The sequence below is a fragment of the Mustela nivalis genome, assembly GCF_964662115.1.
Source record: "Mustela nivalis genome assembly, chromosome: 14".
Lineage (NCBI taxonomy): Eukaryota > Metazoa > Chordata > Mammalia > Carnivora > Mustelidae > Mustela > Mustela nivalis.
The window spans coordinates 35,508,170-35,531,867 of record NC_139033.1 but is presented as its reverse complement, the minus strand read 5'-3'; the positions used below and the strand labels follow the sequence as shown (position 1 = coordinate 35,531,867).

Genomic DNA, 23,698 nt, shown 5'->3' with positions numbered 1-23,698 from the left:
CAGCAAGATTTACTGGAATCTCGTCGGCAGCCAAGGGATGCGGAGGGATGGGAGAGAAAAACCAAGGAGAGGGAGGGGCGGCAAGCTGGGGAGAAGAGGAGAGATAGACAGACAGACAGACAGACAGACACACACACACACACACACACACAGAGTGAGACTGATTCAACTTTTCAATGCTCTTTATTTGTCCCCTGCTTTGTTGTGATTGCAATCACCACCAGACGTCAGGTGATGACGCTGCTGAACGTGGGAAGAGCCACAGCCTTCCTACTTGCCTCCTGCCTCTCCTGTCACCCCCCCCCCCACACACACACACACAATCCATTCTTCACATGGCCTCTAGAATGGTGCAATGGCTGGTGAAGTCCATTCCCTGCCCTCACTTCTCACCTTCATTTCTCATCATATCCCCTCCACCACCCCTTGGCCTTGAACCTGTCCAAGAGCCAACCTTGTTGGGAGAGGACCAGCCCTGTTGAGGTGCCTGGAAGAGAGAGTCAGAATGATCTTTGCTTGCCATCGAACCTGTCTGGGTTCCCGGTGGGCTCCCTGACCTCCTACATCTTTTTCCAAGGGACTTGGAGTCATGCTAATGGTTGGAGAGGGTGAGACCCTGCCTCTAAGGAAGGAAGCCAGAGAGGAAATGCTGTTTGCTTTCGGTTCTTCCAGGCTGTCCTGAAGATCTCCAAGCAGATACGTGTTCTATGTCACTCACAGATGAAATTTCACAAGGAGCCACATTTATTTATTTATTTTTAAAGATTTTATTTATTTATTTGACAGAGATCACAAGTAGGCAGACAGGCAGGCAGAGAGACAGAGAGGGGGAAGCAGGCTCCCTGCTGAGCAGAGCGCCCAATGCAGGGCTCGATCCCAGCACCCTGGGATCATGACCTGAGCCGAAGGCAGAGGCTTAACCCACTGAGCCACCCAGGCACCCCCGAAGCCACGTTTATAACTAAAAGGAGAGTCTGTTTCCTACTGCAAGGTGCTGGCTAAGAGCTCTACCAGGAACATTGAGATCATCAAGGTGTTGTCTACCAGTTTGTGGAGCTTTCTAACCACGGTTTCTCTGTGTCTGCTATGTGTGAGTATCCGTGGCTGGCGGTGTTCCTCAGGAGAGCGGCCACCTCGCCCTCCCTCACATCACGGAGCACTTCTGCCCCGCCGTCTGCTTCATTTCCGTGAAGGTGGCCTGGGCCTTTTCTTTGATGGTGTCCAAGTCCATGTTCTGGAGGTTCTGTAAATGCCCAAGAATGGAATCCTTGTCTTCCTCCTCGATTTGATCTTCATCCACCATTTTCCGGAGCTCTTCGGGCAGGTCCACGTCGTCTCCAGCCATCTGGATCTGGTTCTCGTCCATTTCACTCTGTGCCAAACACAAACACGGAGGAGGTGAGCCACTGTCCCACACCGAGCCACCCACAGAGTCAGAGCAGCCGCCAGAGCACCGGTGGGGGCTGAATGACGGGGCGACGTCTCTCTCCGGCCGGTGGGGGGGGGCTACCGGTCATGGTTCACGTGCCCTCTTCCACTGCACCTCGGGCCCACCAGAACTTTCTACAACAGTGGTTCTCAAAGTGTGGTCCCCAGGCCCAGCAGCATTAGACACCGCGGAACGTGGTAGAAAGACGGGATCCTCAGGTCCCGCCCCAGACCGATGGAATCAGAAACTCCTGGGCGATGCGGGTTATAAGAATCCGTCCCCTTCTGCCCGCCAGCAAAGCTTGAGAAAACCCTGGAGGCTCCACCTCAGGGCAGCTGTGCAAGCATTGCAGTCCATTAGCCCCAGGCTGTGACTCAGTGGCTCCCGTGAGCGGGTCCTGCCCTGGAGGGTGGGGTCTGGCTCCCAGAGGCCAGGCCAGACCACAGGCCAGACCACGCTCAGTCACCATGGCAACTTCTGCTTGACCGTTGCCCCTTCCCTCCCTCTGTTTAGACCGGGGGCCCCTAGTCGGGCACAGAATCCGGTCCAGTTCAACCCCACAGGCTCCGTACCTGGAAACGCGTCTGGCACAGGTGCCTGTTTATTAAGGGACTCGCTGGGGCGTGGCTGTTCCCAGCATCCTTCCCCGCGCCTGCCCCAGACTATGTGAGTCTGCCCCTCACATAGTTCATGCTGGGATCCCACCAGTGACTGCTCCAGAATTTCATAGTGCATGCTGTCTGGTCTTAAACATTCCTTTACCCCTTTGGCTTCAAGCCTTTGTTTCTTAAGGAGAGAGGAGAATCTACAAAAGTTTCTCTGGGAGGGGCACCTGGGCAGCTCACTGGTTAAGTATCCGACTCTCAATTTTTGGCTCAAGTCATGACCCGATGATCTCAGGGTTGTGAGATCGAGCCCCACACTAGGCTGCACACCCAGCTTAAGCTCTCTTGTCCCTCTTCCTTGGCTCCTCCCTCCCCACTCCCTTTCTGTAGGAAAAGGTTTCTTTGGGAAAGGTAGGGATAGTTTATATCCCCAGGTGGCCCTATCAGATGATTTCTGAGGTCTGGCTGTCACAGGAGGCACACAGGGCTCCAGGGCCCCAGAAGATTACAGAGCGTCAGAAAAGCAAAGGGTCCGGAAGATCTCAGCAGACTTTGGGGCTCGCCCACCTCCACATGCTGCAGCCAAAGCATGTGAAAACTCGCGTCAAGATAAAGCGATCGCTTAGTCTTAATCAGACCCTCATTGACCTGATTTTAGAAAGATCTTAACGCCCCTTGGGTGCTAGAGTCAACACCTAGAGGAAAATATGAATTTCCCTTGCCCGGGTGCTGAGTAGAAAAGGCTATAAACTGGAGTGTCTGGGTGGCTCAGTTGTTAAATGTCTGCCTTCAGCTCAGGTCATGATCCCAGGGTCCTGGGATTGAGTCCCACATCAGGCTCCCTGCTCAGTGGGAAGCCTCCTTCTCCCTCTCCCAGCCCCCCTGCTTTCTCTCTTTCTGTGTCTTTCTCTGTCAAATAAATAAACAAAATCTTCAAAAAAAAAAATGGCTATAAACAGACATCGGTTGTCTCTGGGTCCAAAGAGCGAGTCAGGGTAAGGGAGACACTCTATTCTCCATCTGTAAAGTGGCTCTCCGGGGCCTTCTCCAGCCCTAGAACCCCGTGGTTCCCCCCAGAGCTCCCTCTTTTGGTTGGTTCTCTGGTTCTCTGGGCAGAGTGACAGCAAGCCTGTGTGGGAGGCAGGATTCCCATGCGGGGGGAGACATACCCCTTTGGGGGGTACGATCCTCGATCCTCGCACAGGCCCTCCACAAAGGCCCCTGGGAAGAGCCACCCTCCACCGCAGTCCGCCGAGGGAGAGAAGCCTCTCCCTGCACTTGGCCAGGCCTCGGCCCCTCAAAGCACTTAATGGATTAATTAGTTCCTCGTCAAACTGTTGTGGGGATTAATTAGTTAGTTAATCCTCAGGGCTCCCAGCCAATCTTCCTTCTCTATTTATTTTTTATTTACCTAGCCTAGCGGTGGACTTTCTTGCTGATCATCCTCTGGGCAGTTTTGCAGGGAGGGGAGGAAAGGCAGAACATCAGCCTGGCAATTCTCAGCTCCTGTCGGTGCAAGACGTCTCCCCTCTCTTACGCATCCCGGAATAAAATAAATCCTGATTTGAAAAGGCATTCCTGGGAATTCTGGCACTGCCTCCCCTCCCCTCTGGTGGGGAATAAGATTTCTGTGGAGTCACCGGAGTCCAAACTGGAAGGAGTAGCCTGGCGGGACAGGCCGCTGGAAGGTGGGGGGCCAGCCGGCTGGTGCTCAGAGAGCTGGGCTGCTTCGGAAGACCGGGCTCCCCTGGCTGGCCTTTGCGGGGGCCCTGCGGCTTGCTGCCTCTGGGGAAGCTTTGCAAAGGGCCCCTCCTTCAGGGAGGAGTTTCAGGTGTATTTTCTCCTTGTTCCCCTTGCCTGGGGAACGGAGAGCATTGGGTTCCATTTTGCCTTACAACTCACTGAGGGGCTCTTGATCGGGACTTTTACCAAACTGTGTCTCAAAGTAGGGCTCCCAGGCCAGCAGCATGGGCTGCTGGGACCTTGTTGCAAAGGCACGTCCTCACCCTGAACTTCTGACTCAGAAGCTGGAAGGGCGGGCCCAGCAATCTCGACTTCTCGAAACCTCCTGGTGATTCTGGTGCGGTTAAGAGGCCCTGCTCCCTTTTTCTTGAAGACAGGACCGTAACTTACTTCTCTGCAAGGTTCCGAACCCAGCAGAGCACCGGGCTTGCAGACACAGACGGTAAATGTTTACTGAACGATTCCATGAGCCTATCTTCTGAGACTGCAAAGGCCTTCATGATCCTTAAATGGGCAGGTCCGCTTTGCTGTAAAGAGCTCTATGTCGCAGCTACTGACTTACTGGCCACTGCCGCTGGGCCAGTGCCCTGGGAGGTCAGTGTTGGCTTGAGAATCAGATTGCCTGAGTGGAAAAGTTACCGCCACCACTTACATGCTGTGTGACCTTGGGCACCTTACATAACCTCTCTGAGCTTTATTTCCTATGAATTGGGTATCTACTATTGGCCTTAGAGTTGTAGAGGATTAATTAAATGACCCCTGCATTATTTGGAGCGCATGAAGCAGTCACCCCCAGGGGCTGCTCGGGAGTAGAATAACCCTCAGCGCTGGGCTGGGGATTTGTGGCAGACAACCGTGACTCCTCCACATGGCAGTCAGCCGGACCAGAGGCCTTGCTCTCTGGGTACCTTCACCTCTGGCCTAGAAATGCACCTCTTCGCCCCCTGCTTCTTTCACTCCACAGTCAAGTTCCTGGCAGGCTGGGCAGTTCATTTCCTTTTCGGCACTAGGCCCTCAATTCTGGGAGACATCTACCGGGACTCCCTTAGCCTTTGTCATCCCATGTGCATGTTTGTGGGACCCAGAGGATGACCCAGACTCACGACCAGCCCTCCTTCTCCCCCCACCGCTGGGTCTGTCCCTCCCTGGGAACTTTATGTATGCAGAGCCCCTGTCCACCCCTGGAGGCTTAGCAGGACAAGACCAGCAGCTCACTGAACTCTTCTGGCCCTGAAGAGGCCTGAAGCAGTCTCCAAATACATTGAGGCAGGGAATTTGGAGCTCTGGGAAGCTGGAGTTGTCTAAAATAGGGATGTGGGGGGCACCTGGGTGGCTCAGTGGGTTAAGCCTCTGCCTTTGGCCCAGGTCATGATCTCAGGGTCCTGTAATCGAGCCCCACATTGGGCTCTCTGCTCAGCGAGAAGCCTGCTTCCCCCCACCATCTCTGCCTGCCTCTCTGCCTACTTGTGATCTCTCTCTATCAAATAAATAAAATCTTTAAAAAAATAAAAAAATAAAAATAAAATAGGGATGTGGGCTCTGGGCGGGCCTGTCCCTGTGGCCCTGTAGACTTTGCAACCCCATGTGAAAGAATGTGGCCCAAGGCACACATCTAAAGCGTGGGGCCCAAGGCAGGTGGCTCCAACTGTCCCGTCTAGAGGCAGTGTTCAGCATCGTCATTGGTTTGGGGCCGAGTCCTACAGTCCCGCTCCTAGAAGGACAACGCTACTGACCTCTATCAGCAGCACCACTGCTTCCGGCGATGACCCTATAGCCCTGGGACCCATTTCTCTGGGCTGTGGGTTCCTTACGACTGAGGGCAGGACAACCAGAAAGCGCCAGTGAGCTAGTAATTAGAGGACTAAATGAAACCCTTTGGGACCAAATCTGGGCCCCAGCCTCCTTAGCACTGGGGCCTAATGTGGGCTGGCCCCAGGTCCAGAACAGGCCAAGGGCGAGGGTCCTGTTTGTAAAAAGGGGTCTGGGCTTCTAACAGCCTCCTGCAGCGGACTGGGACCGCTCCCCCACAGGGGTGGCATGCGGCCAAAGACCCGGGTTCGAGCCCCAGCTTTGTCACTCGCCCTCTGCGTGACCTTTGGCAAGTCACTTTACACTCCCCATGCCCGTGGATTCTCAGAGGGTTCCCCAGCAGATGGAGGGAGCTGGGATGTGAGATGGTCTTGTAAGCTTTTAAGCCCTGGACAAGCAGGACTGTGGTTACTCACATTTTTGAGCAGAAAGGGCAGCTCGCCGTCACCATCCCTGCGGAAAGGAACCCCGCGATTAAGAAGGCACAGATAGGGACACAGAGGGTGGAAGAGCATTGGCTCCTTGGGAGAAAGATCCAGAGCAGAGCAAGCCACGAAGAATAGAAGCAGCCTTGTCCCCTTGACCTCCCCAGCCTCCCTGCCCACAGGACCTTGTCTGCAGTCCACGCAGCGAACGTCTCGCGCACACTTTCTGCTGCCCACCGATGAGTCAGACGGGGGAGGCCAGGGAGGTCTGGACACCGTCCACACGTCAAGGAAGGCAGTACTGCCTCCGCACCCCCCACCCCCCGATTCGAGTATAGTTACAGACGGCCGGCACAGCTTCAGGGAGGCGGGGAGGCGTAGCCCCGGGTTGGGGAGCACGGTGTGAAAGAAGAGAGGTGATCGGGAGGGAGCACGGTGTGAAAGAAGGGAGGTGATCGGGAGGGAAGGAGAGAGGCGAGTCCGCACACAGTTAGGGGCCCGACACGCTGTCCTTTATTCCTGTCTTGGAGGTCTTCTCATTTCTAGAAATCTTATCCATTTGGGATATTGTTTAATGCAGTTAAGAGCTAATTATTTTTATGCCGGCTGACCAGAATCAGTTTTAATCTCTTGGTTTTTAACCAGATTTATAATCTTCCTGCCAGCGCTCAAGGCCCCATTATTTAAATCGCCCGGCGCCCTGCTCCAGCCATTCCCTGTGACTGATTTCTGACCTTTCCCTGAGGGGGAAGCACGACCCAGGATTCCCACGGTCTGAGCCCTAGATTTTGACAAACCGGCCTTCGTCCTGTACCCACCTTGAGCCAGGTTGAAAAACAGTCCTATCTCAGACGGCTGTTTGGTCAAAAAGCTGAGCGTTCACCGCCGGTTAAGATCCTACCTAGACAACCAAACTGGGCACGTTGCAAATACCGGCATATCGGCTTCTAGAAAGATTCTATTTGGGTTTCAGTTTGTTTATTTGGTGTTGGGCTACGTGATACCAAACAGCTTGATTGACGGATTTCTTCGACTTGGACGCGCTGATCTAACACCAGCTGTTTCTGTGTTTGTGAGGACCACTGGTCTTCACAACCACTTATGCAAGGGGGGGCTGCACTGGCTGCCAGGAAGAGTGACAGCCACCCCTGGCTCCTGTCCTGCAGGAACCTAGGAGACGTGGAAGGGGGAGGGGGAGAGATAAAAGAACACAGCCAGTCAGCAAACCCCTCCGCGGCAAGTCAAAGTGGGCATAGCCTGCTTTGCCAGAAGTAAAGGGGTCTTCAGGCCGGAGCGGGAGCGAGGCTCTGGGGCAGGGGCCTGGGCAATACAATTTTAAAAAAGTTTTCCAGGTGATTCTAGTGTCGAGCAGGACAAGGACCCTTGTCTGGGGCTTGGTGCCTGCATTGTCCCCTACACCATGCTGTCCTCTCCCCCATCAGCTATGGGACAGAGGGTGTGGGTCTGACTTCTTCAGCTGAGAGCATGCACACCGATAGGACTAGGGAGGAATGGAGTCTCTAGATACCGATTGTGTACATCTCCCACTTCTTTCCTTTGCAAAGAGAAGCTCGTGGGGGGTCACTATCCAAGCCTCTCTTTTTACAGAGGAAGAAGCTGAGGTCCCAAGACTGGCATAAGTATCACTCAGCTTATTTGGGGTGCGCAGCCAGCCCCGCCGCGGGGGCTAGCAGGAAAACATGGCCAGTGGGGTCAGATGGGCCTGGGGTCTCATCCTGCTTTGCCATGGGAAAGCCGTGACCTTGGGAAGCCGCTCTTCCTCGCCCCCTCCCAGCCCGTGTTCGTGTCTGGGAAGAGGAAATAAGACCGACCTACCTCACCGCGCAGCGGGGTGGTCGGGGTGGTCGAGAGGATTCAGTGAGATTGCCCACGTGGCTAAGGACCACCGCACCAGTTCCCAGGGCGCTCTCGCCCCTTCCCCAAGTCCCCTCAGGACATTCAGTCCACGGCTCTTTCAGGGACAGGGGAGTAGAAGGAGCAAACTGAAGGGGGATAGGATGGGGAAGGGAGGGGGAAGGGAAGGCCCCCCGACGCCCCCCCCCCCTCCATGGCCTCCAGCTCTGCCACCAGAAACAGCTGTTCCCAGGGCGGGAGGATTCAGTGTCTGGGACCCTGCTGGGCAGCCCCAGAGCTCCGAATCTGAAGGAGGAGGCGAAGAAACGGCCACGGAGTCGTATCTTTCTTTAAGAGGCAACTTTTCAATCCTGTTCTAAGGGAGTTTTCAATGTGATACCTTCAACGTCGACCCCAGTGGTAGATTTTCTTCTACCTTCGTCTTGATTCAGCACAAACGATGCCCTTAATACAGCAGACAAACACCAGGTGTAACTAAATCATAGCGCGGCAGGGGGCACAACATTATTTTTCAATGACTAACCTAGATTGACAATTCCGTTAATAGGATTAGGGTTCATTGTGGAACTGTTTTCTCTTATTAATTTGGCTTGACTTACATATACATTTTGAATTGGCTAGGGAGAAAGGCACATTTGTTTTTAGAGAAACTTGGGGCTTGACTTAAAACACATTACTTCTTCTATTTGAAGAAATACGACATTTTAGCTATAATATAAAGTCACCTTTGGACCTTGTGTACACAGTTATGATGTCTAATCCAGACTTGTTCTCTTCACGAAAAGTTATTTTAATATAACTCTTACAGCAGATAAATTCTTTCTGCTGTTTTTGGTACTTTGCTCTTTGGGTGTATTTTTTTTCCCCCTTTTTCCCAGTAACATCCAACATTCAGCAACCATTTCTCGTGTATGTGTGTGTGTGAGTGTGTGTGTGTGTGTATGGGCACACACACATGCACACTTTCTACTTGTTGGGCCCTGGGCAAGTCACTGAAGACAAAGACGAACAACTCAGCCCCTTTGTTAAAGAGTGCTGAGTCCAGCAGTCGAGAATATTCACGGGGGTGAGTGAGATGACATGAGACATGCACCCAGGATTATGGGAGCATGAGGGGTGGTGGGGAGGAGAGGGTCACAGAAGGTTCTGTAAGAAGTGGCACTGGGGGGTGCTTGGGTGACTCAGTGGGTTAAGCCTCTACTTTGGGTTCAGGTCATGATCTCAGGGTCCTGGGATCGAGCCCCTCATCAGGCTCTCTGCTCAGTGGGGAGCCTGCTTCCTCCTCTCCCTCTGCCTGCCTCTCTGCCTACTTGTGATCTCTGTCTGTCAAATAAATAAATAAGATCTTAAAAAAAAAAAAAAGAAGAAGAAGAAGTGGCACTGGCCGGGAAGTCTTCTGGGAAGAGAAGGGCCTTGGAGGGCAGAGTGTAGGGAACAAAGCAGGAGGACATTTCAGTCCAAGCAGGAAGTTAGCAAGAGCAGAGACTGGAAAGATCAGAGCCCCATCACCGCCTCCAGGCCAAGGGATTGGGACTTGATTCTCAGAAATTATGATAAGCCTTTTTTTTTTTTTTGAAACAGGGGAGAAACAGGATCAGACTTGCACCTCGCACTGCCACTTTGAGAGGAGCAAGACTCCACGTGGAAAAGCCGCTGATGAGCTGCTGTGGGGAGACAGACCTCAGGAGCCCTTGGGGATGCAGAGTGGGGGATGAATTGAGAATTATGTAGAAGGTGATGTGAGAGTCACCTGATTTATTGGATGTGAGGCTGGAGGAGGAGGGGAGAGTCAAGGGTGACTTCCGGTCACCGGCCTTGGGTGTGGGGAGGGTGGGCTGGGGTGGGGGTGGGCACCCCTGGCAATGGGGCCTACAGGAGGAGCAGGTTTGGGGGAAAACGAGCCAATCTGTTCTGGAGAAGAGCTAGGAGGTGCTGAAGCGGAGGCAGACGCAGCAGGAACCGTGGGGAGAAGGGGGGGCTGCGGGTGGAGGTCCGAGAGTCACCCACATGTGGATAGCCCCCGAGAGCGACTGCAGCATGTCCCCCCACTTCCCCTTGGGGGGGAGTGTGCAGGTTTAGTGGGAGAGTGTACACCTGCAATGTTCCAAAATCTGGGGGTAGCACACAGGGGAGGGTCGGCCATGAAGAAGACACTCAGGGTGAATGAGACCTGGAAACCGAGGACAGAGAGAGGGCTGCGGGAGGAGGTGACAGTCACGGTCATGGTGTTTAGCAGGACTACCCGGACTTCACTTCGGGAAGGTACCTGGAAAGGCCTGTCTTCTCCCAAAGTGCGATCTGCTTGTTTTCGTGGGGGAGAGATTTGACCTTTATAAAGGAGAGCCGGCGGAGAGGGAACAGGGGAGACACAGGTCAGGGGCAGATCAGCGGAGTGAGACCCCAGCCTAACACGAGCATCCAGGATTCCTTCAGTTGCCAGAAATCGACCGACTACCTGCGACCCCAAAGCGGGAGGAAAGCCACGCTGCGTGGACATGCGCACAGTTTCCTCGATCCTGTGGATGATGGTATTCGATCGCCGCCCTTCGTGGACGCCTTATGTGATTACTGCTATTAAAAGGGGTCATCCAAAGACACGGGTACAATAAATTGTGTTGTCACGGACAGGGAAGGATGAGCTGGGAGAGGAGGCGTTTACTGTTCCCTAGGGGGCTGGGCCCAAATTGTTCCATTCCCGAGTCCAAATTTCCTTCCCCCGGTCAGCAATCAGTGAAATGCTTTCACGGGGGACACCAGCCAAATAATTTCTTTAGAAAATACGGTTCTAATTCCAAAATGTGACATAGCTATCCTCATTAGACCTGACAGCTCCCGGGAAGACATTTTCCTCAAGTCTGCTCTCCGTTGGGCCTCGGTAAGGGGAAGGGCCCAGAACCGCCTCCTGCTGGTTGTGTGGCTGCTGGCCGGTGACCCCAGGGAATTGTGAATGAGGCACCCGGGGGGTCATCCCTCGTTAGCGGGAGGACACGGTGAATGTGTCCAACTCCCCGTGGACTGCTAATACCATTAATACGGCTGCTTACCCAATAGGCACTTGATAAGACAACAGAGGGCTTAGCGGTCTGCAGACCTTGAGGGGAGGGAACGGTGGTTACGAGGAGCCCAGGAAGGGCTTTGCTTTCTGCCCAGCACCGTTTTCTTGTTAGACGGCTGTGTTTGCTCTCGAGTCTACCAGCCTGGATGGAGATACAGTTGAGAGGGGGTGAGGGACAGTGGAACCCAGAAAGTCCTAGGTGAAGAATCAGGAGGCTGGAGGCCCCATTGGCCTCAGTGAGTTTTGTGACCTTGGCCAGGTCCCTTGATTTCTGTGAGTTTTAGGATTATGCATTGGTGTACTTTTTTATATATAAAAAAAATTAGGTTTAATAAAAGTTGAAAGACCATTCAGACCCAGGGAGCCAAAGTACTGGGACAGCCCCGGAACCCACACCTGCCGCAGGAGGAGAGCTTGGACAGGCAGGGGGAGGGGCCGTGGGCGTGCTCCTCGGATGGCCCCGCCCACCCCGAGGTTCTGGCTGCTTGTTAACGACTGTACTATATGGTTTGCTCCTACCGATGTCTTCTGATGATCTTTTTTTAATAGTCGCCATGCCTTACATTATCCCCAGGAGTTATCTTTTTTTTTTAGGACTTATTTATCTTATATCTGGAAGTTTGTTCCCTTTGACCCCTTTCACCCATTTCATCTTCCCCACCCCCCACGCCCCACCCACCTCTGGCAACCACCAGGCTCTTCGCGTCTGACTTCTTAAGATTCCACATACAAGTCAAATCATACACTATTGTCTTTCTCTGTCTGACCTATTTCACTTAGGATGATACCCTCAAGGTCTATCTATGTTGTTGCAAATGGCAGAATTTCCTCTTTTTATGGCATACAGACATATTTAAGGAATAACACACACACACGCTCGCACAGGCACACAGACACAGACACACACACACACACCATCCCCCCAGGATTGCCATTTTCAAAGGCAGTAATCAAATAAGTAATCAAATAAGCAAAGTCAAGACGCTGAGCCCCACGAAGAGGATATATGTCATAATTTGGGGATCTGTGGCCACATCTCTGGCTTTGCAGTTCCTGGCTGGCCTGGGCCTCTGTCAGCAGCCTCTGAACCCACCCCGCACCACGGGTGTAGCACTGACCCCAAACCCTTCATTCCCTTCCCGGGTTCACTGGACATATGGCCAAGGCCTTGAGGCTTTTCCAGTCACAGCGAGGCCTCTAGGCCCGGCCTGACCCTCCAGGGCCTCCTTGCTCCTGAGGGGAGCATGGAGGAAATGAAGACCTACAGGCTCAAGTCCTATTGTGGTTTTCAGAAGGCCTTCTAGGGATTCAGCTGTGAGGAGTCCGTCTGCCTCATCAGAGAAACCCCTAAGAAGTACATACACGTCTGTGTAGCCAGCAGCTCGGCCCCTCCGGGTAAGCTGGCTTCGTAGGAGAATCGAAGCATGGCTTTCAAAGCCCAGGGAATGACTGGCCCCATAGTGGCCATTTCCCCAAAGTCATCCCCGCTCGGGTCCTGCCCAATATGCCAGTGCTTTCATCTTCTCCTCAGTTACTGGGGGTTCAAAATCCCCCTCCATCCAGCGAGCTGGGGAGACAGCTCAGCTCACCCGGGTTGGTTTTCTAGCTCTCCATCTTGGCACAGCGTGGAAGGGTCCTGCTGCTCTGACGCTCCGCTCCCAGCCGGTCCCCACCCGGTCCGCCCCTCTTGGGCGGGCCACCTCCTGTTCTGTGACAGCTGCTCCTAGGAGGGCCCACCAGGCCCTTCCCGCTCGCCAGCACGGACACTGCTTTCCAATACAATGCACAATCTGGTCCCTAGTAGCCAACGAATAGACTTCCAAAAAAAAAAAAAAAAAAAAAGTCTGGACATTTATTTCTGTTCCCACCATCACGGTCCCTGCTGCAACCCCCAGTCCCCACGGCGCTGAGAGCAGCGGCGCCCCCACTACTTCCCTGAGGCTGCGGTGCGCGCTGCGTCTAGGGACAGCAGGGGGCGCGAGGGAGCAGAGCCTATCCCCGGCCCGCACCGCCGCCCCCCTTCCCCGTCCCTCCTCCCCACTCCCGGCCTGGCGACTGCGCTCAGAAGCCAGGACAAAAGTAGGGGCAGTTCTTGGCGTGGGAAATGGGCCTGTCTCCCAGCGCTCCCTTTTAGGCCTGAGCCTTCGGGAGGCCGACGGGGTGCCCAAGCGGGGAACTGGACTTCACCGGCAAGGAGCTGCGGTGAGGCTGGGCCAGAGCCACATCTGGCGACAGGAGGACAAGAGCAATGGGAGCCCGTTGGTTTTTTAGGATACACTTTCTATTAATAACCGTTTCGTGGATTGTGTAATTGAGTTAGAATCTCTCCAGTTCCTCCATGCTGTAGGCAGAGTGGGTAATGGTACTGTTAGTATTTTTGCTGTTCCCACCACAGGCCAATCCTGGAAGCATTGTGTAGAATCGATCCATTTTTACCAAATGCAGCCATAATATAAAAGAACGCCAGGGAGGCCTCTGCCTGAAAGCCAACTGCACTGAGGGGTCAAGGGCAGAATGCTTTCAAGTGATATTCTCATCTATTTCGCTTGTGTTTGGAAGGTCGCAGCAGCTCCCAGGGCTAGGAGTCACACTACCCCGGAGCGGGAGAAGCCGCGTGCACCTGCTGGGTTCCCGGGTGGGATTCTGCACATCACTGAAATCCCCAGCCTTGCGGGTTGTCCCCAAAGTCTACCTGCAGGTTGAAGCCGCAAAAAGCTCAAAGCTGCTCTCAGGCTTTGGGACACCTTGAACGCTGAGTAGAAATTGCGGAAGACCTCAGGGTCGGAAGGAGCAGCATTCAAACCCTTTTGTGAGTCAGTCAACATACTTTCACGATTGAGGAGCTTACATTCCCAGCCCGGTTCTATCAGTCAGTGGCTGTGAATGTTTGCAAAGGTCCCCAACCCTTCTGGCTGCAGTGCCCTCCTGTCTAAAAAGAGGCAGTGAAGTTCAGTTCTTAGATGAACTCAAAGTTCTTTTTCAGGGTCCAAGGAAAACTCAGGTGAGGTCTCACATGCCTTAGACAGGGGAAAGGGGCTGATGGGCACTGGGACATCACAATGGGGCTCCACTGTTGACAATCTGATGACTTTTTCACACTCCCCCCACTGCACCCCCCACTGGCTTTAGGGAGCCTTAACCTGTGCTGACATAGTCCCTGTCCCGACATTCTGAATGTGCACATTTCCTGGTGATAATTCTTTCTTCTTCTTATAGTTTCTGTTGGAAACGCTCTAGTCTTAAAGGGTAGCTTGACTCAAAGATTTGGGGGTTCTTTTTTCTCTGAAGACCATCGAAGCCCCATTGCTGAGCCTTGAGGGGTTCACTGCTGAGGCTCTGGAAAGGAGCAAGACAGCGGGACCCTTATTAGGGAGAAAACCATCAAAACTTCAGTTGACACAGATTGATGTGTTTACCCAAGGTCTTTGAGACCCCTGGCTGTTATTATGAGGAAAGATTTCTGGGCACAGAGAGAAGAACCATGGGAAAAATAAGAAGGGGTTATCTATTGAGTTTCTCCCATTGGTCAGGCACTGTACTAGGCTCTTTTCTTTTCTTTTTAAGATTTTATCTATTTATTTGACAGAGATCACAAGTGGGCAGAGAGGCAGGTGGCGGGGGTGGGGGGCAGCAGGCTCCCTGCTGAGCAGAGAACCCAACTCGGAACTCGATCCCAGGACCCTGGGATCATGACCTGAGCCAAAGGCAGAGGCTTTAACCCACTGAGCCACTCAGGCACCCCTGTATTAGATTCTTTACATCAGTTAAAGGTAACTAGGTTCTGTTACCTCAGACAAAGACACACGTGTCTTGGTGACGCAGGTGTCACTGTCTCCGTTTTACAGATGAGGAAACCGAGGCTCAGATATATTGAAGAGCCAGCTGAAGTAGCCCTGGAATTGAAACCTGTTTTCCTAAAGACAGCTGGACCCATCCCAGGCAGCTTCGGGGAATCCACCAGACCATGGAAGTGGAGGGGACCGTGTTGCAAGTGCCCAATGGGAAAAAGCATTAAACCAGAATAAGGGAGGCAAAGAGCAAAGCCCTTCTTTTCAAAATTCCTGGGTCGCAATGAAAATGTTTAACCTTCTCTGTGAATTTTCCCCTCCTCTCTGAAAGCAGAACCCGCTTCCTGGGGCATCTTAGCGGGGAGTCTCTCCCACAAGTTGAGGTTCTTGAACTCTTCGGTGACTTCAGCATTGATCTTGCAGGGGACAGTGGGGGCTGTCTCCCTTTGTTTAGGGCTGGTAGCTTCTGAAGCCCAGAAGCGGACCCACAGGAGCAGAGCTTCTGAGCCCGCTGTCACAGGTCAATACCTCCTTTTCCCATCGGTAAACCAGCTGCCCGGCCAGAGCCCACAGGTGCTTGTTCTGTCTGCCAGCACCAAGATGGACCGAGGGATGACGTCAGGGGATGGCCATCACCACAACAGCGTCCCCACATTGAAGGAGCGGGTTGCTTCTTTGAAATACAGGCAGAGTATGGGGGGAGTTAAGACCTTGGACTCTGCCCTTCCTGGCCTTTGGCAGGAGGGAGTTACTTTCTTCTGCTTCCTCTACCACCAAGTGGAAGTCACCACATGATACCCCTCGGGAAGGATTCAATGAACTGCTACAACAGAAGCCCTCCGAACAGTGCCTGGGGTGTCCCACTAAAGGCCAGCTCTGATGACTTCCTCCTTGTGTAGTTACCCATGGAGGTTTTAGTGGCTTGACAGAAACTTACAATAAACTGTCACTTAGAGGTATTAGCTCCATTTTGTTGAGAGAAAATGGAAGTTTACAGAGGTTAAATGACTGGAATCTAGTTTTTATGAACTAGTTCAAGGGCCTTTTCACTACACCAAATGCCTCAATTAGGATTAAGACACTTGTGTGTACGTGTGTGCATGTGTGTGTGTGTGTGCATGTGGGGTGTGTGTGTATTCCTGAGTGGGACCCTTTGCTGATCATCAAACATTCCCCATTTTCTATTATTTAAGAAATTAAATAGGATGTTTACTGTGTTAAGAGCGTCTCACCTTCGGGAGTCTGTACTTTTCTCTGAGATGAACTCTGAGGCACGCCCTCTCTGCTTTTTTTTGTGTAAATGCAGCATCTCTTTCCATCCTAAAAGGAAAAGAATAGAAACAAGGATCAAAGGACATAGAGGGCTGAGGACAGTCCCAACCCTGCACAGAGAAGCCAGACGCTGGGATAAACCTTCCTGTGTCCCAAACACCTGCCTCTCTTTCTGTCATTCTCCGGTCGTAACTCAAGGCAGACCCTTGAATACCAGAGACAGCTTGGTTCTGGGAATCTCCTTAAGATGCAGCCCAGGGGAGGGCACAGTGGTTTTTCCTAATATCTCGATGACCTTGCAGGGTTGCTCTAAATAGAACTTGCGACCACAAACACCAGAATCACCTGGGCTCCGGGTAAGAACGAAGCTTCCTGGGTGTGACCTTGGACTGACTCATCAGAACCCCTGGGGGTGCGTGAACGGAAGCTCTGATTTGAAGAAGCCTCCTGAGTGATTCTTAGTCAAGTGAAAATGCGGTCACAGCATCCAGGGCTGGGGGGGTCTTTAGAGGCGCATGGTATTTAGGGATGTAGAGACAGCTGTTTCCCTTCATTGTCACCCCCTCTGGGCCCCAACTTGGGTACAGTGTTCCGTTCCCTGTTGGGAAGGAGGCATCCCCAAACAAGGTAGGGTCGATTCCCATAATGCTCTGGGATGATCTAATTGGCCTCAGGATTAGTCTGGGTTGAAACGGACTCCCTTGGCCACGCTGACTGAGGCAGGAGCAGACGATCTTTGGGGATGTCTGCGAAGCTCACAGGGACTGCCTCCCTCCCAGCTGCCCACCAAGGTGCATTGCGAGGAGCTACGTTTATACACAGGGTCCTGCCCTCTAGTTCTATTGGACTGGCCCCAGCTGGGTAAGTGAAATCTTTCCTCTGGGAGGTTGGGACGGGGACCGAGAAAGACAGACATTTGCTGGAACAGGTGGACTTGGAGGCCGTGGGCTGCCATGTTCCCTGGGCCACGGGGTCTAGGGTGGCACGACAAGGCGAGGTGATGGCTGACAGGCAGGAAAAAAGCAGCCATACTGGGGACAGAAGCGGTGGCAAGAGCCAAGAAGGAGCTCACAGCTGGCTTCCCACATGATTCCGGTTCCTGGGTTAGGCCCCTGTGAGTCCTTGTGGGGTTTCTTTTTTTATTTTTTAATACTTATTATTTATATTGAGAGAGAGTGAGAGCTGATGTGGAGGGGAGGGGCAGAGGGCGAGTGAGAGAGAATCTCAAGCAAGCTCTGTGCTGAGCACGGAGCCTGACACAGGGCTCGATCTCATGACCCTGAAATCAGGACCTGAGCTGAAATCAAGAGCCGGACCCTTAACGGACTGAGCCACCCCCAGGTGTCCGGCCTGGTGGGGTTTCTGCTGAGGGGTTTCATGAAGCATCATTGCCTGAAGCATTATTTGCATTAAAATAAATTCCGTTTTCGTTTTCAGGGGGTTGATTGGTTTCTATTTCTTCACTTCACGTTTTGAAATCCTCTTCCCCAGCACACAGAAGGCTGCCTGCAGGAGGGGCTGATCCGAAGAGATCAGATCAAACTACTGCCCATGAGGGCCCTGACACAGGCCCTCCCCGAGCACACTGCCCCCCACCCCCTGCAACCAAAGGTCAGGCCCAGAACGGGCACAAGACGATGCCGGTCCATCTTCCGGCTTTGGAGAGAGAAACAGAATAAGCGACTTGCCTAAGACATCAGTGACCCAGGGCTGGGGTAGAAGCACATCTACCCTTCCCAATAATTTACTGTGAACATTTCTTAACGTGCAGAAAAGTTGGAAGAAATTTATAGTGAAACCCACATACTCACCATCTAGATTCTACAATCAGCATCTTACTATCCGTGTGTTATCACACACCTCTCTCTGCATTCATTTACCATCCGATCTTCTGAAGCATTTCAAAGTGGTAGACACCCGTCCTTTCTCCCCCAAACACTTCAACACAAATGCCATTTGCTATAGTGACACACTTGTTTGCAGTTTTTTTTTTTTTTTTTCTTTTTACGTAAAATCCTGGGTACAATTCAGTGCACAGAGCTTCCAGGTACTGGGCTGCGTAACTTTACATGGTGATTTGACTGGGCTGAGGGGTGCCCAGATTTAAATATGATTTCCGGGTGTATCTCGGAGGGTGTTTCCAAATGAGATTAGCACTTGAATCAAAGGACTGAACAAAACAGATTTCCCTTCCCTGTGTGGGTGGACAGCACCCAATCCGTCAAGGGCTTGACTGAAAAGAAAAGGCCAAGAGGAAGGGGGGAATTCTCTCTGCCTTTGCCCGTTGGCTAGAGCCAAGATCTCAGTCTTCTGCCCTCAACTAGAACTTACACCATCAGCCTTCCAGCCGAGAAAGACCCAGCAATAATTTTCCTGGGCCTCCAGCTTGCAGATAGCAGATGGCGGGACTTCTCAGTCTCCATCATCACGTGAGCCAATCCTTACACTCAATCTCCCGCGCACATATTACACATTCACGTATGCGTAAGTCTGTTTCTCCTACTGGTTCTGTTTCTGTGTATAACCCGAACCCCTATTAAGATATGAAAAAGATTTCACCTGAGAAATTTCTCTCGTTTCCGTGCCCAGTTAACACCTGTTTCCCAGTCACTGTCCTTTATCCACCATAGATTGGTTGTGCCTGTTCTAGAACTTTCTATAAATGGAACCATATACTATACATTCGTTTGTATAAGGCTTCTTTAACTCAGTATGACGAACCTCTGAGATTTATCCAGGTGGTGTTACTCACCCATGGTTTGTTCCTTTTTCCTACTGAGTGCCTTGTTCTGTATGAAGAGGTCATGCTTGTTTACTCCATTCTGCAATGGACTCGGACTATTTCCCATTCAGGGCCACTCCTGATGCAGTTGCTATGAACACTTCTGTCCATGTCTTTTTGTGGACCTACATGTTCATTTCTCTGAGGTAAATAATCTAGGCATGCACCAGAGTGACAGGGTAACTTGGTCGAGTGAGTTGAGTTTTGTAAGAAAATGCCTGAGTTTTGCCCAAGTGGGTGTACCATCTCACGTCTTGTGAAATGGAATAGAAGTTCTATGTTGTTCCACATTCTGGCCCACATTTGGTACGGTGTCTTTTTAATTTTAGCCATTCTGGAGTATGTAGTGGTAACTTAGTAGGATTTCAGTTTTCCTTTCCATGATGACTAATGAGAGCGGATGGGTTCTTTTCATGTACTGATTGGCCATTTGTGTAGCTTTAGGAAGTATTTGTTCAACTCTTTTTGCCCATTTGTTTATTTATTTTTGCTTTTATTATTGAGTTGTAGAAATTCTTTATATATTCTAGATTCCGGTTGTGTGTCAGGCATGTTTTGTAAAGATTTTCTCTCAGTCTGGGACTTGCCTATAAACATTCTCTTAATGGTGCCTTTGATGTACAAGAATTTTCAACGTTGATAAAGTCTACATTATTTAAAAATTTTATGGTTATTGCTTTCAGAGTCATGTTTAAGAACTCTTTGCCTTGGGGCACCTGGGTGACTCAGTGGGTTCAAGCCTCTGCCTTCGGCTCAGGTTATGATCCCAGGGTCCTGGGGTCAAGCCCTGCATCGGGCTCTCTGCTCAGCAGGGAGTCTGCTCCCTCTCTGCCTGCCTCTCTGCCTACTTGTGATCTCTGTCAGATTAATAAATAAAATCTAAAAAAAAAAAACCTCCTTGCCTTACTTTCAAGTTGCAGAGATACTGTTTTCTTCTAAATGCTTTATCATTTTTGCTTTTATGTTCAGTTCTCTGACGCATATCAAAGTTCAAGAAACAAATGGCATCCTAACAATTACCATACCGTAAGTAAGGTAAAGGGACATTTTACTGTTACTGAGAGAAATGGAGGGTTAAACAGACTGTTTTGTTGCGTTCTGGGTGGTGAAGCTATTGGAAACCCAAGCAACAACCTGGAGGGCATGCCTCTTGCCCGAGGGAAGGAGCCTGGCCCCACGGCCCTGTTACTATTCCTTAAATTGGGTGACTACATAAATTGGTCACACACACACACACACACACACACACACACACACATAGCCAAGTAGCTGGCAAATAACCCAATTCACTGATTGACCACACCATTTGGGCCTTCTGGCCTTTGATCTATCTGGATACAAACTTAGGGAAAACTAGGACATTAGTTAATCAAACAGATGCCGTATCTGTGACCAGCTGTATTGCTTGGACCTCTTACGTGATGTTTTACACAATCAGATGGAGAGTCGAAATTTCTGGCCGGTTTCTTCTCTCACTGAGCTGAGAGCACTGGGTGCTCTCATTCTGCTTCTGTTACTTCATTATGCTTGGTTTTTTGTTTGTTTGTTTATTTACAAGCCGTAGGTGAAACTAGCCAAATGCAAGGGGTGTTGTTTCTTTTGCCTGAGCTTTGCTCGAGCGCGGACATCAGGTTTGCATTGGCGTTTACTTTTTTAACTGACTTTAATTGACTGCCCAGCCAAGCATAATACATTCTAGGTAGTTTATAAGCTACGATTTCTTTCAGAAAAAATACAATAGACAAAGTTTCCATTAAATGTAAGCCTTTGTACTTTCTTAGTTTCCTCCAGGTCATTAACCTTTCACCTATAATCATCTTAGCGATAGGACTTCGGCCACTCTAGTGTAATTGATCATTAGCAAAAGAGCCATGATGGGAAAAGAAAAACTCTTATTAAATGAGACATACTTTTTTTTTTTTTTTTAAGTAGGCTCCATGCCCAAAGTGGGGCTTGAACTCAAAACGCCGAGATCAAGAGTCACACTACCAACTGAGTCATCCAGGTGCCCAGAGAAATACTTTTAATTAATACTTAAAAAAAAAAAATGATGAACACTTAACCTCAAGATTGAGGCTTCAGTTCTTCACTGTTATTAAAAGACTCTTAAGTTATTCTACCTTAAAGTCTAAAAAACTATATACAGATTATACTTAAAGATCGGTCTGCAGCAGTGAAAAATTGAGGGTTCTATTCATATTCTATGATGCTCAACGAAAATGTTACTCATGTTTTATTTTTATTTTACACAGTTGGGAGAATGTCCTTATTTTTTGAAGGTGTTAGGGGTCACGTAACATGAGGTCTTTACTTTCACTTTACAATTTACTTTAAAAATCCTTCTATCTAGGGTGCCTGGGTGGCTCAGTGGTTAAGTGTCGGCCTTCAGCTCAGATCATGATCCCGGGGTCCTGGGATCTGGCCCTGCATCAGGCTCCCTGCTCGGTGGGAAGCCTTCTTCTCCCTCTCCCACTCCCCCTGCTTGTGTTCCTTCTCTCACTGTCTCTCCTCCTGTCAAATAAATAAATAAATTCTTTTTTTTTTTAAAGCTTCTATCTATCTATCCAATCATCTATCCAACTAATCATCTATAAGCAATTATAACCAAATGTTAAACTGTGACTTTATTCATAAGTTTGTATGGGTGTTCATTATACTCTTTTACTATTCTGTACCTTTAAAATTGCCATAATAGGGGTGCCTGGGTGACTCAGTGGGTTAAAGTCTATGCCTTCCGCTTGGGTCCTGGGATGGAGCCCCACATCGGGCTCTCTGCTCAGCGGGAAGCCTGCTTCCCTCTCTCTCTCTCTGCCTGCCTCTCTGTCTACTCGTGATCTCTCTCTCTGTGTCAAATAAATACAAATCTTTAAAAAAAAAAAGTGACCTGCCTATCTCTCCAGGCATTTAAAAAATATAAAATAAAATAAAATAAAATGGCCACAATAAACCTCCCTCAAATTTATTGACAGTTTTTGCAAAACTGAGTCTTATACCTAATCCTCTTGTGCTTTCTAGGGTTTTTGCACACATAAGGGAAAAAAGATGGGCTCCGAGGCCCTCTTCCAGGTGCAAAATCTGAATGCTTCGATCTGAAAGCTTTCGATGTGCTAGAAGGGCGGGTTTGGGGAAGGCCGGGGAGACAGGCTCACCATTGTCCATTTGAACATTCCAACTGGGGTTAATTGAAATGAACCTCGACCAGAAAAAGTGCTAAGCGGCTTTCAGAACGACAGACAGATTCTGCATTCTGTGTGGCCGCCGTCCCTCCAGGCGGGACATGGTACCTGCTGCGGCGAGGAGAGGGTTCGAGGAGCAGGACTCTCATTCCTAAGGTCAGAGGCAAACGGCACAAGAAGGCGCATCTAGAGAGCAAAGCCAAAGAGGTCGGGGAGCAGAAGCAGGTACGGCCAGAACTGGTTTCCTTCGGCTCCGAGAGGGAGGGGAGCCGCGGGTACTCACTTCTCCTCGATCACTTGCTTCTGATACTCCTCGTACTCCTCTCGAGTCATCCCTTGGGCTGCCGCGGGATCCGACGTTCCTCCTTCTTCTTTCTTTTCTTCTGACCCGCCACCGAATCCGAAGCTCTTGACCTGATTGCTAATCATAGTTTTCATAAAGAAAGCCATGGTTTCTGCCCCCAGAAAAATTTAAACCAAAACTCAGACGAAACGTGAAGGACAGAAAAAAAAAAAAAAAAGACAAAATCTCCCAAAATCCTCAACGATAGCAACACGCTTAAGAGCCGAGGACTTTGCACGGCCTCATCTGCTCAAGGGCATGATGATGGAGAAGAGTGGTTTGCGGGCTGTAAGCTGGATTAAAGAGACCAACTCCTTAATATAGGGAGGCAGATGGTTGTGATTACTAAGGCATACAATCAGATGCAAACGACTGCTTTCTGAATTAATACACTAAGCTAATTTGAGGCAAAAAAAAAAAAAATCCCCTCACATTATCTACTCGTCTCACTACCCATTTCTAAATTTGAAATTATAAGCGCAGCAGAGCTTCATCAAGAGCTCCGTTTCAATTAACCGGAGCCGACTGCCCACATGCCTGTCCCGGAATGTCCAAAGTGCAGCCCCTGGAGGACAAGATCCAGTTAAAAATGGAGTCCAACCAGACTCAAAACCCAGAATGCTTCATCAAGCAAAAATAATCCTTTGATCCGTCATTTTATCAGATTGGACCCTTAAGTACCGTGCGAGGATTTGCCTTATTGCGTGCTGGAGTTCTGCTCTGCTCCCGTGGCCCCCATGGCCCATACATCAGTCGCCACCTGAGGCAAATCTAAAGGGCGAGCCATGCGGTCCCTCCGTTTAGATCCGGAAGATCACCTTGGGCTTCTCTCCCGCACTGACATGTTACATCTCTGCTTGGAAATGAAGCACCAGACACTTCAGTGCTCGAACCTACAAGGTAAGCACGACCTGAGCTAAATCATCCACATGGCATGGGGTCATCTTTCCCCCTTCCATGGGTCCATTTCCTGGGGGCTCTGTTCATCAGTGGCGTACTCCTACGATGTTTTCTAACGCGCAACACATTTCCAATGGCCACGGTCTTTTGCAGGTCAAGGGAGGAACTGCGTATGGCTAAGACTTTAATCTGTTAGTATCTTTCCAATTAAAGCGCTCCAAGAGGGGGTGGGGCGGAGAAAGATGCACGCTGGTAACCTGCGCTGTTATTTAGGCTGTAGGCGTGAGCCCTCTCAGGAAACGGGTCCCTCAGATTGCACATAACTGTGTAACGGTTAAGAATTCCCTTTATTGGGCGCCTCGGTGGCTCAGTCGTTAAGTGTCCGCCTTGGGCTCATGTCATGATCGTGGGGTGCTGGGATGGAGCCCCGCACTGGGCTCCCTGCTCAGCGGGAAGCCTGCTTCTCCCTCTCCCACTTCCCCTGCTTGTGTTCCCT

The 23,698-nt window shown here is 50.8% G+C and overlaps 1 protein-coding gene across 1 annotated transcript; it reads right to left on the bottom strand.

Annotated features, from left to right (window-relative positions):
* Window positions 1-819: 819 nt before the first annotated feature.
* CPLX4 (complexin 4) lies at window positions 820-22,592 on the bottom strand. Its single transcript, XM_082698905.1, has 3 exons — window positions 22,243-22,592; window positions 15,962-16,049; window positions 820-1,372 (listed from the first exon to the last, which is right to left on the bottom strand). Exons 1-3 carry the CDS (start codon window positions 22,407-22,409, stop codon window positions 1,145-1,147), a joined length of 483 nt encoding a protein of 160 aa, XP_082555031.1. The 5' UTR covers window positions 22,410-22,592; the 3' UTR covers window positions 820-1,144.
* Between the last annotated feature and the right edge of the window lie 1,106 nt (window positions 22,593-23,698).